The sequence below is a fragment of the Diadema antillarum genome, unplaced genomic scaffold, assembly GCF_040938485.1.
Source record: "Diadema antillarum isolate AM-2024a unplaced genomic scaffold, OU_Dant_1.0 scf00000207, whole genome shotgun sequence".
Lineage (NCBI taxonomy): Eukaryota > Metazoa > Echinodermata > Echinoidea > Diadematoida > Diadematidae > Diadema > Diadema antillarum.
The window spans coordinates 2119490-2136723 of NW_027271096.1; the positions used below are offsets into that span (position 1 = coordinate 2119490).

The 17234-nt window shown below is 38.2% G+C and overlaps 1 protein-coding gene across 1 annotated transcript; it reads right to left on the minus strand.

Moving 5' to 3' along the window:
* Positions 1 to 13028: 13028 nt before the first annotated feature.
* LOC139724127 (oncoprotein-induced transcript 3 protein-like) lies at positions 13029 to 16959 on the minus strand. The gene is made up of 5 exons (XM_071635329.1): positions 16813 to 16959; positions 15868 to 16268; positions 14643 to 14745; positions 13923 to 14118; positions 13029 to 13195 (listed from the first exon to the last, which is right to left on the minus strand). The coding sequence occupies exons 1-5, from the start codon at positions 16957 to 16959 to the stop codon at positions 13029 to 13031; spliced, it is 1014 nt and encodes a 337-aa protein (XP_071491430.1).
* Between the last annotated feature and the right edge of the window lie 275 nt (positions 16960 to 17234).

A 17234-nucleotide genomic window follows, 5' to 3' on the forward strand; every position in this document is an offset into this window, starting at 1 on the left:
TTAAATTTTCGGTGCTCATTTATGGTGTTAAATTAACACCTCCGGGTGTCATTTCCAAATATAAAACTGTTTTTTGAAGAATTTCTTAGTAACTGCACTTCTTGTTGATTTTTAATTTATACAAGACGATCAAGAATTTTACATTAAAATACTAGATTTTTGAAAAAATGTGAAAATAAATTTACACCACAGTAACACCAGCTGGTGTGGTCTCTTATTGAAGCTGGACGGGTGTTAAACCATTTGATATTAACACCAACAAATATCAAATCAACACCATGTGGTGTCATTTTTGAATTAACACCTGTACAGTGTCAAAATAACACACAGGTACAGTGTCAAATTAACACCACGAAGTGTCAGGCGAACACTTTTCAACACCATCTCAGTGCATTTTCTACACCTGTGGGTGTGGTCCTCTATTGAAGTTTGATCGGTGTTAGATTTAACACCCATGGTGTTAAATCTAACACCGATGTTTTTACAGTGTATGCGCTGAAAGTGCGTGGTTTGTCAGTGATTTTTGCGTGATCTTTCCGTAGTTCTTGCGCAATTCATCGGTGATTTCATCGTGTTAATTAGTGAAAATTCTCGACGGGCAAGCAAGCACAATCAAATTTCCTGCGTGATTTTATGCGTTTACGCGACCTTTGGGCAATGTGACCGGGCCTTAACGTAATCGTCATTCGCATTACTGCAAAGGTCACGTCGTCATCATCCTCAACCTGTCAACCCTTGCCATCATCAATGGTTGTGGATAGTATCCTAATCACTCTGCAGAAGTTTTAGGAAACAATAAAATCCATTGTCAGCCGGACTATAATATTCTCATGCGGGTCTAATCGCACTTTATTAAATGGGGGGGGGGGGGGGGGCGCTTTTGATCCCGATCGTGAAAGATATCGCATCTTAACAGCCCGCATTGGTTCGCGGTATTCGTATTATAACGTATCAGAACGTAGCTACACCCACCGAATCGGGGATCCCGATCGTAATGATCGTGGTAGATCGGAATTAATCATGGACTCAATCGGGACAATCCTATCGGATTCTATTTGAACGGGAGACCAGATCGTGACAGATCGTATTGCTTGAAATAGACCAATCGTGACCATATCGCATCCAAGCGAACCAACACGTATTGACTCGCATAACCTCGTATCCAAACGTGAAATTTCAGACGAGTTCAACGAAACTTCCACGATCAGTTACGAATGCCCAATCGTGGCGTTCGTAATATATCGTACGAAAGTGGGAACCCCGCTTGAACACCTTGAAAGAATTGGAATGCAGTGCACCCCGAACCCCGCTGTCGACTACGTAGCAACAGGATATGAGTACAGATTACCTCCGTTGAAATGAATAAACTTACACAATGTTTGTTATATCAATCAGATTTTAGGTTTATTATGTCGTCCGATGTACTGGTACAAATCTCAGATCATGGATTTAGTAGCGGAAGCAAAGTAGAGTTATAAATTCATTCTAGAAAACTGACCCTATATCACGATAAAGCCCTCCTACACATTGCCTGCAATTGGGCATCACGTTTCTCTAAAAATATCTATTGATAGAAAAAAGTAGAAAAAAAATAGAAATTGATATGGACGTCGCTGCATTTTAGGGCAAATATACAGAGTGTAAAGGGATGTGTTGCGTTCAATGATGTTAAACTTCGAGATCATAACGTGTACTTTTTGACGTATAAAATCAACAACTACATAATGGCGCTCTCATTTACATGCGATATTTCAGTTCCTGTAAGCCTTTTGAAATTCCCTCACTCCCATTAAGTTATCATCTATTTGGACGAGCCCCTCAATACTTACAGCTTCTCAAAGTAGACACAACTGCGTGTTAAAGCTACTTAGCAGGGTAAAATCAGACAAAATGGAGAGGTAGCATTTCATTTAAAGTATGAAAGCTACGAGTACAAAGACATATTTTCACGTTGCTTTCACAAAACAATGACATTCTTCAAAACCATGCATTCAAATTCAATGTTATGTTGATAAAATCTCCCCACAAGTATCCAAATGACCCGTAATAGTTTTTAAGTTTTGGCCCACACTGTACAAGCATTGTCTTTTGCGTCCCTCCGGTTTTTATTTTTGCAAAGGGGCATATTGATATTTCACTTTATTTTATTTTACTTCAGTCTCATTAAAATGTATCGTTAATGTAAGTCTACAATTCTTGAACTCTGTTCAATCCATATTTTCTTTTTGTTTTTCTGATTTCTGTCACTAAAATAAGTGAGATTTATGTTATGAAATTATCGAAAACGTAAATGAAATTGAAATTGAATTCGAATTTGAATACTACAGGTACTTAATTTATCCTTACTTTTAAATACAATACATGTCAATTACGTTTGGGTGTCAATTGATTGTAGTGTTGAAATATCTTAAAAGTTATTATTTTTTAAAGGAATCTATTCGCGTAGCTGCTACATTGTTGGTCAAAACCATGCATATTAAAAAAAACAACAACTCATGGTAACACATTGGGCATTTGTATAGTGTTGGCATGATTATTTCATCTAATCAAACGTAAACTATCGTTTCAATGGATATCAGTTATCTTCTAAACTTGCCAGCAAGAGTCCCCCCCCCCCCCCCCCCCCCCCACACACACACACCGTCGTCTAGCTCTCCATTAGCGTGCTCTGGCAAACTTTTACAGACATCGTCTGGTCAAGTAATGCTGTCATCTGGAAGATATATCACTCCCACGTAATCATATCGAGTTGACATATTACTCCAGTTTAGGAAACATGATGCGACTTGCAGCTCCAGCTTTCACGGGAACCGCTGAGACCATCACGCCTGAACTTCCCCGCTAACGACGCCAATGACTTAATGGCCTGCATGTCCTGTCAGGAGCTCAGATATCCATGGACCTTGCCCAACATAATGAAGCTAAAGACCTATAAATTCTCAATTAAATGAGACCACCGGATGATTTTCAGACTTTTGCATATAAACAACTATGAATTGGTTATACTTGGTACAGGGTTTCAGAATTTATAGTGATTGGGATGAGAGAAAATGTTTTCTAAAATTACAATGTATAACAGATCACAATGAACAAGGATGAGGACATGGCAGCCTCACTATAAGAATGCATGAGCATGCAGAACAAAAGAAGAAAACATGCATAAATTCTACACATATGAACTTGTTAAGCACGCGTGGCATTGTAATGGTATTAAATTGCTACATTTCTGAAATATGTGAGGCTCCTATGTCATCATCAATGTTCAGTGTGATTTGTTTTTGGTTTTTCAGAGTATTGATTTCTCTGCTCAAGGACCACAATAAGTTCCACAAATCTATTCATGGTGCTGTTGATTTATGTACTCCATGATGTGAATTTATGAAAATCGTCTGCAATGCCCCTTTAAATCCATCGTGGATACAGGATCTGTGCAAGTAATATCCCGTCATAAACAGACGCGGATCCAGGAATTCCGAAAAGGGAGGGGGGGGGGGACGCAAAAAATATTTTCGGTGCTACTTCCGGGTTTCATCGGCTGACAAGGAGAAAAAAGGGGAGCTTTAGTGCAATTTTCTGCTCCCACTACAATCGGCTGACAAAGATGGTACAATGTATCTTCAAAAATTAAAGGGGTCTTCAAAAATTAAAGGGGGTTCATTTTTTTAATGTCTTCTGCATGTTTAAAAAAATATTTGCGTTGGGGAACACGGGTGGTCCGATTGAATCGATCTTTTCGCTGTCCACTGTTGTACATTCGAAAACAAAAGAACAGCGCCCAACAGCGAATACACATCGAAGCGAATGTTCATCGGTATATAACGGTCGATTCCTGTCGAGATTCTTCGGCTGTGTGTGTACTTACATAGAGATCAGTGATAAAGCTTTACACAATAATCATGACGGGGATTCTCGAACATATCCGAGCCGGGCCGCGCCAGCCTCCCTACTCCATGGCATCCCTACTCAACCGGGTCTTTGAACTTAAAGGGTGTGTACAGTTCTGGTTGAGGTGAGGATTTAGCTTTTAACGTTTTGCGAGATATTCAGAAACCACTCTACGAGATGTCAAAGAGCATGCAATTCTAAGGGGTATCAAAAGTTTATTTGATGAAAATCGGTTTTGAAATGGCTGAGATATCCAAAAACAAGGTGAAACAAAGAGATCCTAATAAAGTCACTGTGGCATGTCGCCTTTTATTATTATCACTTTTTTGGATATCTCAGCCATTTGAAAACCAATTTTCATCACATAAACGTTGAATCCTTTTTAAAATTACATGCTCTTTCATATTTCATAAGAGGTTTCTCATTATCTTACTGAAGAATGTTCAAAACATGAATCCCCACCTCAACCAGTACTGTACAGTCCCTTTAAGTACTTCATGTAAAAGTGGATATTTTCGCGCTACTAATTTTTCGCGCTTGGCCGTGTAAAAAAAAAGGTTTCGCGTGTTTTTAATTCCGCGGAATCAAGACATCAAGTACTGAAACATATGGCACACACAAATATTCGCGAGCTTTTATTTTCGCGCCAGCTTCTGGTTGCGCGAAATGCGCGAAAATTTCAACACCGCGAAAATTTCCACTTTTACAAATAGTGGTCCGATGAAGTTTAGCTTATCCAAGATTATAGAAAGTTGAACGAATTTGAAAAATGGAGTTGCTTTTTTTTTCGTTTTGTTTTTTTGTCCATCAGATCGTATGGAAAACGGCAGTAGTGGCGACGTGTGATAAAAAATGGCTGCTTGAACGATGTCCCCAAAGAGGAGAGTCTTACCTTAAAGGGATAGTATAGTATTGTTGGAGATGAGGGTTGGGCTTTTAACTTTTAACTTTTTTTTTTTTTTTTTGCGATTATCAAGAAACCATTCATGAAATGATACGGAGCATGCCATTGATAATATAATACAGAACATGCCATTTCAAGAGGAATGCAAAGTTTATTCAAGTGAAAATTGGTTCGGAATGGCCGAGGTATCCGAAAATAAAGTAAAACAAAGCGATTTTTATAAAAGGTGAGTCCCACCTTTATTAAGATTGCTCTGCTTTGGATATCTCAGCCATTTCAAAACCAATTTTCATCAAATAAACATTGAATCCCTTTTGGAATTACATGATCTGTCATATTTCATAAGAAGTTTCACATTATCTCACCAAAAAATGTTAGAAACATAAAGTTAGGTGTCATCCACAAGTATTTCTCAAAAAGCGCCCTCTTCCGACTTCATTCACGCAACCTACGAACAGCTAAATTGTAGAAGATTTGACAATCTGAAGGAGGGTATCCACAGGCGGGCTCTTCGACCTGTCCGACCGTTTCCTGCGTCAAGCTTGCATCCAGTCGACTCTGTATTTCAACCAACCGGGACAGACAGTACTCCAAACGTATATGACATAGGAGAGGGAAAGAGAGTTAGAAAGTTGAGTGTGATAAGAGAGGGAGGGCGATGGTCAGGAGAGGGACAGATGGAGAGTGAGAAAACGAGAGAAAAGGGATGGAGGAGGGGAGAGGAGAAATAAGGGTAGAGAGAAGGAGAACGAGAGGGAGAGGGGATGTCACAAAACCCCCTCAGCATCCCCAGATAAAATCGATTTTGCTTATACCGATCGATGCTGCCCGAGACTTCGCTGCTGTTGCGCGGTGCATAATGCGTCGTATACAATGTTCGAAGCCAAGCCTTGTACACGACAAATGGCGTCGTTACTGATCAAATTTAGTGTGCGGTTGTGTGTGTGTGTGTGTGTGTGTGTGTGTGTGTGTGTGTGTGTGTGTGTGTGTGTGAGCCTGTTTCCGTAAAGCTTTCTCTCTGCCTAAGTAAAAAAAAAACAATAAAAACGTAGAATTGACAGTTTCTGATTTGCGAATGTTGAAGGCAAAGAATTAAGTAAATGTAGAGTATACCCTTTCTATCGTTGTCGATGATAATGTGTGTAGATTATATGACTCTTAATCATCAATGCTTCATTGATTTTCTATATCAGATTTATCCTACTCTTAATATATTTCTACTTTTTAAGCTGCAATATGCACATCTGTATTAAGAAGATCATGTGTTAATGTTAAGCACAATGAATCTCAGACACTTGTAGATAAGGAAAGTTGAAGATGATTCAAAGGTTTTTGTATCGTATCTAGAGTAACATTGGGGATACGTGCAGTAGAAAAACTCTGATCTATGGATGACCTCGAGGGGGCGCTGTACAAATTGTTCAATGTTCGTCTGTAAGAAATATGATTGTTGTAGGAAGAGTTCGAATGAGAAAACAAACGTTCTTCAATTTTTACAGCAATTGCATAGTAATATAGAGAGTTCAATCTTTTCAATAATGCCGCATTTATTACGTGACAAGGAATGGTTGAAGAAATTATTAAACAATAATTACATATATCATAATTATTTTCTTGCTTGTCAGTAGCATTCATCTCAATGAATCAAGTACTACCGATAAAAATGGATGTATCTGTCTTTCCATTAAACTCTACATAAAATGCATTGTACACACACACACACACACACACACACACACACACATATATATATATATATATATATATATATATATATATATACATATATACATATATATATACGTATATATATATATTGTATGTGTATATATACGTGTATGTGTATATATACACGTATATATCTATAAACGTATACCAACACACACACATAAATATATTGCATAATAGATGCAATGTATGAATCTGTTGTAAACTTTTTTTGCTTTAAACAAAATTCAATCTAGTATTCGCCAAAAGAGATCGTAAGCTTCGCTGTTAGCAAATATAATCATCTTCCCCCACATATCGCTGACATCAACCAACCCTGTGTCAACATAATCACACCAGTGGCATTGTCATGGTTTAATTTGTGGGGAGAGAAAGCGCCCAAAGAGATCAATATCAAAACAGACCGTAGATATGTGTTTAATATAGAAGCCATCGCCGTGAGATGCTGCTACCTTCACAACAGTTCTGAATTTTATCAGTATGATGACTATCCTAGAGCACGTCATCTTTTCTGGTGAGAGACACTTTAGTTTTCTTCCATATGCACCCGCCCCATTTATCGTATGTCCCATCATAAAATGGACAAAATTTTGTGAAAGTACACGTTTTATTGCAGAGCCACAACGGCATTATGAATAACAGGTGAGCAGGAATCCCCCTTTTATTGTTAGAATTTGTGAGCATGTTTAGCAAATTGTAATGTTTGGTAATATATAGCCAACGATGTAAATGGAATAAATGAATTTATAAGAGTATTTAAAGTGTCGTTCAAAAATATTCGTACGAATGATGCGTTCGTATGAATCTCCCTCTTCGTACGAATTCAGGAGTTCGTCAAAGTTCGTAGAAATTCGTATGAACGCCGTTTAATTCGCAAAAAACTTAAGTCCTTCATGAGAAAAGAAGTGATTTTCGCTTATGAAAGGCCTTCGATTTTGTACATTTTTCGCAAGAGTGCCTTGAGTTCTCATTACGTCATTACGGCCATTTTACGATTTTTGCTGTCGCAAGTTAGTCGTACGTGCAGCTCATGGCACTTTCAAGTCATCAGTACGAAGACCTTACGAATTTTTGTATATTTTGTCAGGTTGCAAAGAAGCGCTGCCGTGTACTGTCGACAATTATAATTATGACTGTTGATAGTCCCTTATTTCTTTGACAGGAGATGATACCACGAACATAAAAAGGATAAGACAGACCTTCGCAGGTTTGGTTTCATACTCCCTGATACCTAACAATTCCACAAACTGTGTACGTACTCCTTTACGAGCAGCTTACGAACGTCTTATGAAGGCTATGACTCGCTCGTATGAAACCGTACGAATCCCCGTTCGTAAGACTTTCTTACGAACGCCGTAAGAGCCTTCTGTGAACAAATTGAGGCGTTCTTACGATCATCTCAAGAATTTGAGGATTCTAGAATTGTCTCGCAACCCTACGAAAGCTACAAAAAATCTTGCATGGTTCTTACGTTATTCTTACGACTTAAAAAGATACGAAACGGTCTAAAAATCGTTCTTACGGCGTTCGTAGCAGTTTGAAAAGGCATTTGTGATCGAGCCTTAACAGCATCACGGCAATTTCTCCTGACGTTCTATTCAAATAAGGAGCAAACACAGAAATCTCACATTTTGTTCGCTAGACTATACAGACAGGACGACTAGGCAGAAAGAACAGAAGACGAGAGGGATACCAATTCTGAATTGAATGTCATTTCCCTGGCAGCTATTTTCTTCGTCCACAACGCTAGCGTGGCATCGTTGGATGCCTCAAGAAACCAAAACACCACCGACCTTTAAACGTTGCACTGACATTAAGAACTACCAGGAAAGAAAAAAAAAAAGGGGGGGGGAACCTGATTACAAAGACCGTGAGCTATGCAATTAACATACGTAATTTATACAATTATCATGTATGTGTATATATACAGATAACGTTTATAAAATATCATGTTTACATAATAGACATAAATGAGATATATATATTATATATATCAATATATGTATATATTAATATGTACGCATATATATAATACCACGGTACACATATTATACTACATTACACACACGTATATATATATATATATATATATATATATATATATATGTATATATATATATATATATATATATATTTGTGTGTGTGTGTTGTGTCAATTACGTGAAAGAGTTCAAGTACAATGTCAGTCTGTCTACAAATGAAGGCAATTAATCACACGGAAAAGGAGAAATAGATTGATAATCGCCATTTTTGTGTAAAAAGAAACCAATGGTAACAAATCTCGTCGTAAAGTTTTAATGAACATAAGGTTTCATATCTATTTTTGTTGTTGTTGTAAATAGTGATTTCAATCCCAGATTTTTGCAGACGCACCCATCTTCTATAAAACCGTTCCGTTTACTATACAGAGAGAGAATAGCTCTGGAAGTCGTGATCAGTCTTGGTGTAGTTACGTGTCTCCGGGGCATAACGATCTTATTTGTCTCAAGAAGTTCCGCTACACTGTTCACTGTTCAGGAATGCGTGCTATTAAGATCGTTAAAAGTAAGCGTCAGCTGAAATTGAACCCTGTTTGCTATTTCGCGAATAGAGTAAATGACAATGAATACTTTGTGAAGATATTTTTGTAGCGGTAATAAACATGAGTAAGTGCCGTTTGCACGGACGTTGCTTAATCAGATGACTGATTTTGTCGAAGTGCAATAAAATCTTTGACAATCCCAAATTTGTTCACAAAGCTTACACTCGTCACGCCTTTCATTCATTTCTACTCCAAAAACATTTGAAGCTACAGAGCGCTGTAATGTATTATGTTTTTACGAACTCATCTGTTTATTGTGAAAACTGGTCTACCATTGTCTAAGTATAGATTGCAAATTGGATGCCTGAATATCATGACATTGTATATAATATATGCAGTTTGTATGGCGTTTGCGACAAAATAATAACACCCAGTGCGATGCAATGCAACACAATTCGCGCGCCATAATACAACCATTACACGTGTTACGTGATGCAACACAACACGATACAATACAACATGCGTGATCTGTGAAATTCACAGATGCGAATAGTGCTCCGATCACGCGTCAATGTCTCATGAAAGGACTCCAACGACTTCCACCACATCCAGACGTATCGTGGTGCGAGGGGGACTTCGAATGAACCGAAGACAATTTTCCCCCTGTCTACTCCTTAGAGTAAGCTGCTGTACAGGATGCTCGCTGTCAAGGGATATAGTCGACCCACACCTTGTATCAAGCAAGCCTTGAGCAGGTACTATTTCAATTGATTTGATTTGATTTATGAATTTCTTTTTCATACACAAAGTCAGTTGAACATGAGGGGAAGTAGTTGAAACTTGTACTCTAACAATATCTTTCCTCGATTATAAAGATGGATGATATTAAAATGTAAATTAGATCAATCATATCTTCTTTTTTAAAGATAAGTAGGGAGTAAAATTTTGATTCATTATAGTTTGTAATGGAATGCGGTCATAGAAACATTATTCCAAGTTCTCTGTGTGATGTTCATATCTAAATACATATTCCTTTTCCCTAACCGCACTTCACCAATACGCCATATTATGGGGAAAAAAGCACCACCTATTACACTGTATGCACAAAACTTCTTGAATTAAGATGTGTCTTGAATAGAAGAGACGTAATTACTGATTTATATATTTCTTATGATTCTTATGCATATTTCTATGTATAATACCATACTGATGTGAATTGTTAAGTTCCTCGCTGTTATATCATATCGTGTTTATTTCTTCATAAGAAGGATCTGAACATCACTTGCCACGGAAACGATGCAAGAAACACAATTTTTCTGTACGCCTAACACAAGCAGAGCGCCAGTATTTTTTTTTTCCGTCGAGACAACAAGCAATCAGTAATCAGTTGTATCCAGTGGAAAGACCCTCTAAAATATCAACTATTATTATAAATTGTAATTATAACCTCTTCAAAACATCATGAGCAACAGTAAGCCAGTTGAGTTGCGTTACAAGATAAAGATAAAGTTATGGTACATTCCCATTGGATAATACAAGGTGAAATGTCTATACGTTTCTTACGATTCCGAATATGCAGAAACCGTCGATGACGCACAGTTCATCTTTCATTATGCGTCGAGTGTTTTTTTTTTTCAATCTTCTGAGTATTTAGTTTTCTTGACTTCAAATGGGACAGATTTACCAACATTTCCTGTGTATTTTTGTTTGACAAAAGTTCATGTTACAATAAGCACTGCTGCTGTGTTTCAAACTACTCGGGTACAGAAACTGAGGGGAATTAAAACTAAAAAGAGTTAATGAATGGAGATATTGTATATCATGTCAACTTCATCATTTTGATGTGCAATGCTAAAATTTTGAGCGACATGCTTCGGTTTCTTGCTATCATGTACACTATTTTTTTTTTTTAATCAGTTTGTCATAGCTAAAAAAAGTATCATACGTAATCCTTCATGCAAACTTGTTTGAGCATGTAATCAACCACGTTCATAACGTAGGCATAATATCAAATACTGATAAGCGGATCTGCTAAAACGACTTTAATCTTTGTATCCCCTTTGCAGCCTGAGGACATTCAACTGGCAGTAAAAACAAGGTAAACACGGAACTTGTCTAAATACACAAGGTTGAACTTTATGTCATCATGATCTGATTTTACGATTTTAGTAAGCGTATGTGGTCGGAGACGCATCACATCACTACATCCGGCTATGTTTTCTACCAAAGGTATACACTCAGCAAAGGAAAAAAGAAAGAAAGAAAGAAAACACCTTTTCAAGTTTATTTTTCAAAGAACATTTAGCTAAAAGTTAATGTATTATAAACCATACTAAAGAATTAATTGGCTATCAACCTGTTAAGTGTAATATTGAAAAGATAAACTTTACGCATGAGTAAACATCTTTGTTTTTCTCTCCCGAGGCATAAAAGTAAAAGGCAAAAATGAACAAATTGACAAAAAATTCTTATTTCCCCCCTTCAGTTTCTCACTCTGCTTTTGTTTGAGGTTATACAGAAAGAAAAGAGAATGAGAACTTATTTTTGACGTTGTGTTAAACTGCATGGGCTTTTGCTATCACTGTTATCCTGCAGGGCATTTGCAAATGAAAGACGACTTGTCAATTTTTGCAATTTTTTACTCTTATGCTTTGACGGACAAAATGCGTACAGTTTCCCTTTGTATTGACCTACTAGGTGGATAGCCAATTATATTACCTTTAATTTGGTATATGATTCGTTGATTTTCACCTAAATATTCTATGAAAATATAACATCGAATAAGTGTTCACTTTTTTTCTTTTGCTGGGTGTGTTTCGTATTACTTTGCTTTGCAATTAGATGCGACATAGAGGAGTACGAAATGTGCCAGACACCAAATGAATTCTGAGTGCTCCGTATGGGAGTCCTCCTGGAATATTTTTGCTCTTAAGAGATGTATGCAACATTAAGTCATTAAAGGGAGAAGGGGTAATCTGCCGATATCATAACTCGATATGCCTATTAGATTCCTTATATTTGAGCAGTAGGTTACCGACACACTGTAGAAGCATATGCATACGTATGTCCCAGTTAAACGATGTTGATTATAGACTAGTTTCATGTGAATCTTGTTTAAATATGAATAGAGCCAATGAAAAAGATACCCTACGATGACAGGTAATTAGTCCACTAACTATAGGGCTTACCGAGTATCACATGTTTACATGGTTACAAATCATCAGCATCTACACAAGCACTGCTTGTTTCCTTTATTCTCATATCTTCTCTCATGGGCACTGTTCAGTTTACAAGTCCACTATATGTTGCCCTGCACATGTTTTTGTCGTGTTCTCCTCGTCTCTATATCCATCTTCTGGCATATTTTGTTTTACAGTTTTATTATTTTCTTTGAAGGATACACACTTAAAGCCGCACTGGTTGACAACAAAAAATGTACACTAAATGGCATACGAAGGTAAACATTCTGAGTAACCGGATTTACACTACACAAAAATATACACCCTTCAGGAAAAAAAAAAGTCATAGCATCGTAACACTTTGTTTAAAGATCTCTTGAGATTATAGCAGCATAATTCTCATATGTGTGATTATGTTAAGGCTGGTTATGCTTTTGAATATCACCATACAGCTTAATCAACCAGCAGTTCCTCAGCAACTGAGCTACCATAATGTTCAACTGTGTCTTCAACAAGACATTGTCTTTCAGTGGGCCAATCCACCTTTCCCATTGTATCATTTTACATTATGGTGTTACATTTAGTAATTATTGACATTTCGTTACACAATTAGGACAAATTAGCTGAAATCTAGATCAACACCAATGTCATTTTTGTTGTCAAAATAACAACGTGTACCATTGAAACCTGAACATTTTACTTAGTGCTCTCTGTGTAAAAGAAGAAAATGAAGTTAAAGTTTACACTAAAAATTCGGGGAAATCTTTGATAATACGTTTTCTGCATTGGGAGCAGGAAACAGGGGAGAACTTCATTCGTTGTCGTTCGCATCCACACGTAGGCGCTGATAGCCGCCTCGAGCAGGGCCTCGGTAGGACTTTACAAAGAGGAACACGGTAACCATGACGACCATCATGCACCCTACAGCAACTGAAGCTCCCACAACGGCGCCAATCATGAGATAACTGAATTGAGCTCCTACGGAGAAATGGCGAAGAAACCGAGGGAGGGGAAAAAGAGGTGAAGTTTGTTTGTTATTGTTTTGTGGAAAAATCACCATAGTCGAATCCTCGCTTTCACTAAAAGCCAGTAAAGCTTTGAGTTTCGTTCTTTTACATTTAACAAACGTGCACTACCATACACTTATTCCTCAAATGAAAGGCGTAATGAAATCAGAAATGACGATTTTGCAATACATTGAATGGCATGATATCATTATGAAAAATGTTTACTGTTAGTGTAACTGCGGTAACCGTTCAACTCATTTTCTCGCAACAGACCATTCGAAAGACTAAAATGAAACCCTCGATTGATTTTGTGTTTATGAATTTATTCTGTTTATAATAGTAATGATGATAATAAGGTCCTATTTATCCACAGCAGCCTCTTCAGTGTTGCCACTTATCTACCAGAGGACCTGGTCTCTGCCATTATTATTATCTTAGCGTTGGCAGGTACCCACACCATCTACACACCTGGGTCGAGAGGGACATGGTGGGTAAAACATTTTATCCAAGGTCGCAAGCACTGGGCGAGAATAGAACTCAGGTCCTCCCATTGGGAGTTGGGAGTCTTATCCACTATGCCACAGTGCCCCCCCCCCCCTCGTTTATAAGCAACTGAAACCAAACAGCACATAGAATGACAATTAGTTTCAGGACTGCAAAAGCATCAACCGAGGTGGAAAGCTAGAACTAGAATTTACCTGCAGGTTGATCGTCCATATGAATGGTGTCGTCCCTCAGGAGGGAGAGGGGTCCGTTCGAGATGAGATGCGGAGCGGATCTTGAACCACGGGGCTTCTCATGACCGTTGCGACGAACTCGTGACTGACATCCCTGAACGCATCGCGAGGTTGGATCATCGCTGTCGCACACGAGCACCTCACAATGAATGAACACCTTCGCAACACAAATGGACATAAAATGAAAGTTTGTAAGAAAACAGGAACAAGGCTGTTTTTATCATGGATGACTGACTGATTTCTCGCACTACAACCAGACAACATTCAAGAGTCTGCATGCAGGATACCTCATCACATAGAGGTACTACCATCGTTACGAATTACAATATAATCACAATAATTACCTTATCTATATCAGTGTTATTGGTGAGACAGTGAAAGTAGACAATTTCTATTTGGCATTTCAGCACGGTTGTGGTTCCTCTTCAATGAACTTATTATTTCAGCATGAAAACATGCATTTCAAATGTATGAATACACATATGTGCAATGTGGTTTAATTAATGTGGTTTATGAGTGTTTGACAGACGAGAACTGTAAACGATTTACTGGTAATGCTTCTTGGAAGGTTCCACCGGACTATCACGCCCCCTAAAAAAAAAAAGAAATAGAAAGATAAATGAATAGAATTAAAGATTAATCGATGACTAACTCAAAGGCGGACACCATTTTTATACTGACCTCAGGGTTCTCCTCGATGAACGTAAATGCATCTATGATGAACGGCTGGAATGACGGATCCCTGTGATATGATATAATCTGCAGTGTCGGATCCTCCTCACATCTGGGACCCATGAACGACAAGAGAAAGAAACAAGGTAATACTTACAGTGATCATAATGACGCTCATCATCTTCATCATATTCACTCGGCACATATTCACATTACGATAATCATTACATTTTTGGTAATGGCAAGGACAAAGTTATTTGTACAAAAATAGCATTAATAACGATTTTTTTCTATGGCTTTCCTTCAAGTTATTATGCTCATAGTGATGTACAAATTTATTACACACGGCAAGGGGAATAACGTATCACTGGGTAATGGAGCACTAAGTCCACCTCTTGGGCACACTTTAACGGGGATGACACTTATAGGCCCGAATTCACGAAGGTGGTACAATTGAAACCATTATTTAAACCATGGACAAAGACCGTAATTTTTTATGGGGCGCCAAGTGTGGCATGGCCTTTTCGTTACGAGATCAGTCATTTTGTCGACGAAATGACCCTTTCATTAACGAAATAATTTCGTCAACAGTGTCAACATTTCGTAAAGAAATGAACATTTCGTCGATGAACATTTCGTCGACGAAATCGACGAAATGACTAATTTCGTAACGAAATAGACCATGCGACACTTGGCACCCATAAAAAAAATACGGTCTTTGTCCATGGTTTAAACCATGGTTTCAATTGTACCACCTTTGTGAATTCGGGTCTTTGTGCTTTAATTCATGTTTTGTTACCTTACTTTGTAGTCAAAATACATCCTGTTAGTTTAATATTTAACTTTCAACCAAGTAATTAAAATGGGAATTTTGTCGATTATAATTAATTTGCTGTGGTGTCCCAGAACCATCACTGGTCATTAAATACACCGTTCAATACTGAATTCTGAAATGCCCATTGATTTAATACGCAGGCCACCAGGTTCCCGTACAGACTTTCCTATCGACAGTGTCGTGAATAATCCTTTGGACGGCGATATCCAATAAATTTGTTGCTTTTTTTTTTCAACTGAATTCATTTACTTGTCATCAAGGACCTAGCCGCATTGCAGTTTGCACTGCCGATTGAACGACCATTACGTCAAAAGTTGGACTGCTGCTGTAAAGAAATTATGCTGTAACATGACTGATTTTAATGTGTCTTTCAAAGCGAATGAGAAACGAATAACTCACCCATCTGTCAGAAAGACATAGCGTTTATTGTCGTTGGGGTACGGGGTTGGAGTGGCCCAGCAGTTCTCAATAAACACGGTTAGCCCTCCGACGGACAACAGGTCGACAGCGAAGTATAGTGGGTCTCCGAGTCTGACTTCGGACTGGTAGTCGGTAATGGGCGCGTCGAAGGAATCGTCCCTATAGCGATCGAGGCTGAGAGAAAAGTTCCCCAAACCTGCTTCTGTATATGTAATGAGGCCTATAAGTGGGAGGTAACTTTTCTCGAGAAGTCGGCGTCGATTTAGCTCGCATCGCACCGATATCTGTAGGTTTTTATCGCGCGTGATAACTGTCCCATTGATCTCCTGAGCTGAGTAGTACGTCACGAGGTTTGAGTAGATGATTTTATCGTCCGTCACCTATATTCAGAATTCAGAAGGGAACACTACTAAACTGACGATATATTTCTTGTGTGCCCAGTTCATCTATTCATTCATTTTTTTTTTTTACCGATAACCGAGGTTCATTGAGGTATTGGGGAATAGGGGTAGGATGCACTGCGCTAGATTCAGTAGTTCTCAATAATACCACTCTGTTTTCCGGAAACTGGTAGAGCACGAAGCGGATATCATATTACTGTATTATGCCCCATTTACTCTGTAGCTATCTGATTATTGACATGCTTATAATAGACGATTGCTGGTGTGGGAGAAAAATACTGATTGATCAATCCGAAGTATTTCAACTTATGTTGCAGGCAGCCATCCTCGACTTCGTCTCTGCAAAAAAATATCGTGTATGTAAATAAACTACTCTATGAGAAGGGTAAGAATATATCTCTGTAAACACGATATTTGCACAGAAGGTGCCAAGAGTCGTTACTGTAACCCTTCGAGGAATGACAAATCAAGGTTGATTTGTGAGGTGCCATTAACCGGCAAATGACCTATTGATAAAACTTACCGTCATTTTAGTTCCACACGTGTCATAGCTTGTGTAGAGCGCCACAGTTTGAGCGTCATGATCGAAGCCATTGCAAGTGTCATCCTCAAAATGAACGTTGTTTACACTGCCATCCAAGAGAAGGCTTTTGTCGATAAGAACCGTCATTGATGAGCCGGAGCATATAACTTTTGAATCTGACGACAAAACGAATAATGTATGCGTCCTTCTTGTATTTCATTAAGCAAGGGTTCCTGTAGCCTTTGATAAAGACCGTGTGGCTAAGTTATTTCTACTCCAAATCGCATTCGAAACTTACAACGAGATAATTGGAGAACACGCGAGAGAGTGCCGAGACTTCAGTCAAGTGAGGTTTCACCACTTGTCCCGCCCTTCTCCGTCAACCTAGTCTCGAATAAGTCGCGCAGTGTGAAATACAAACC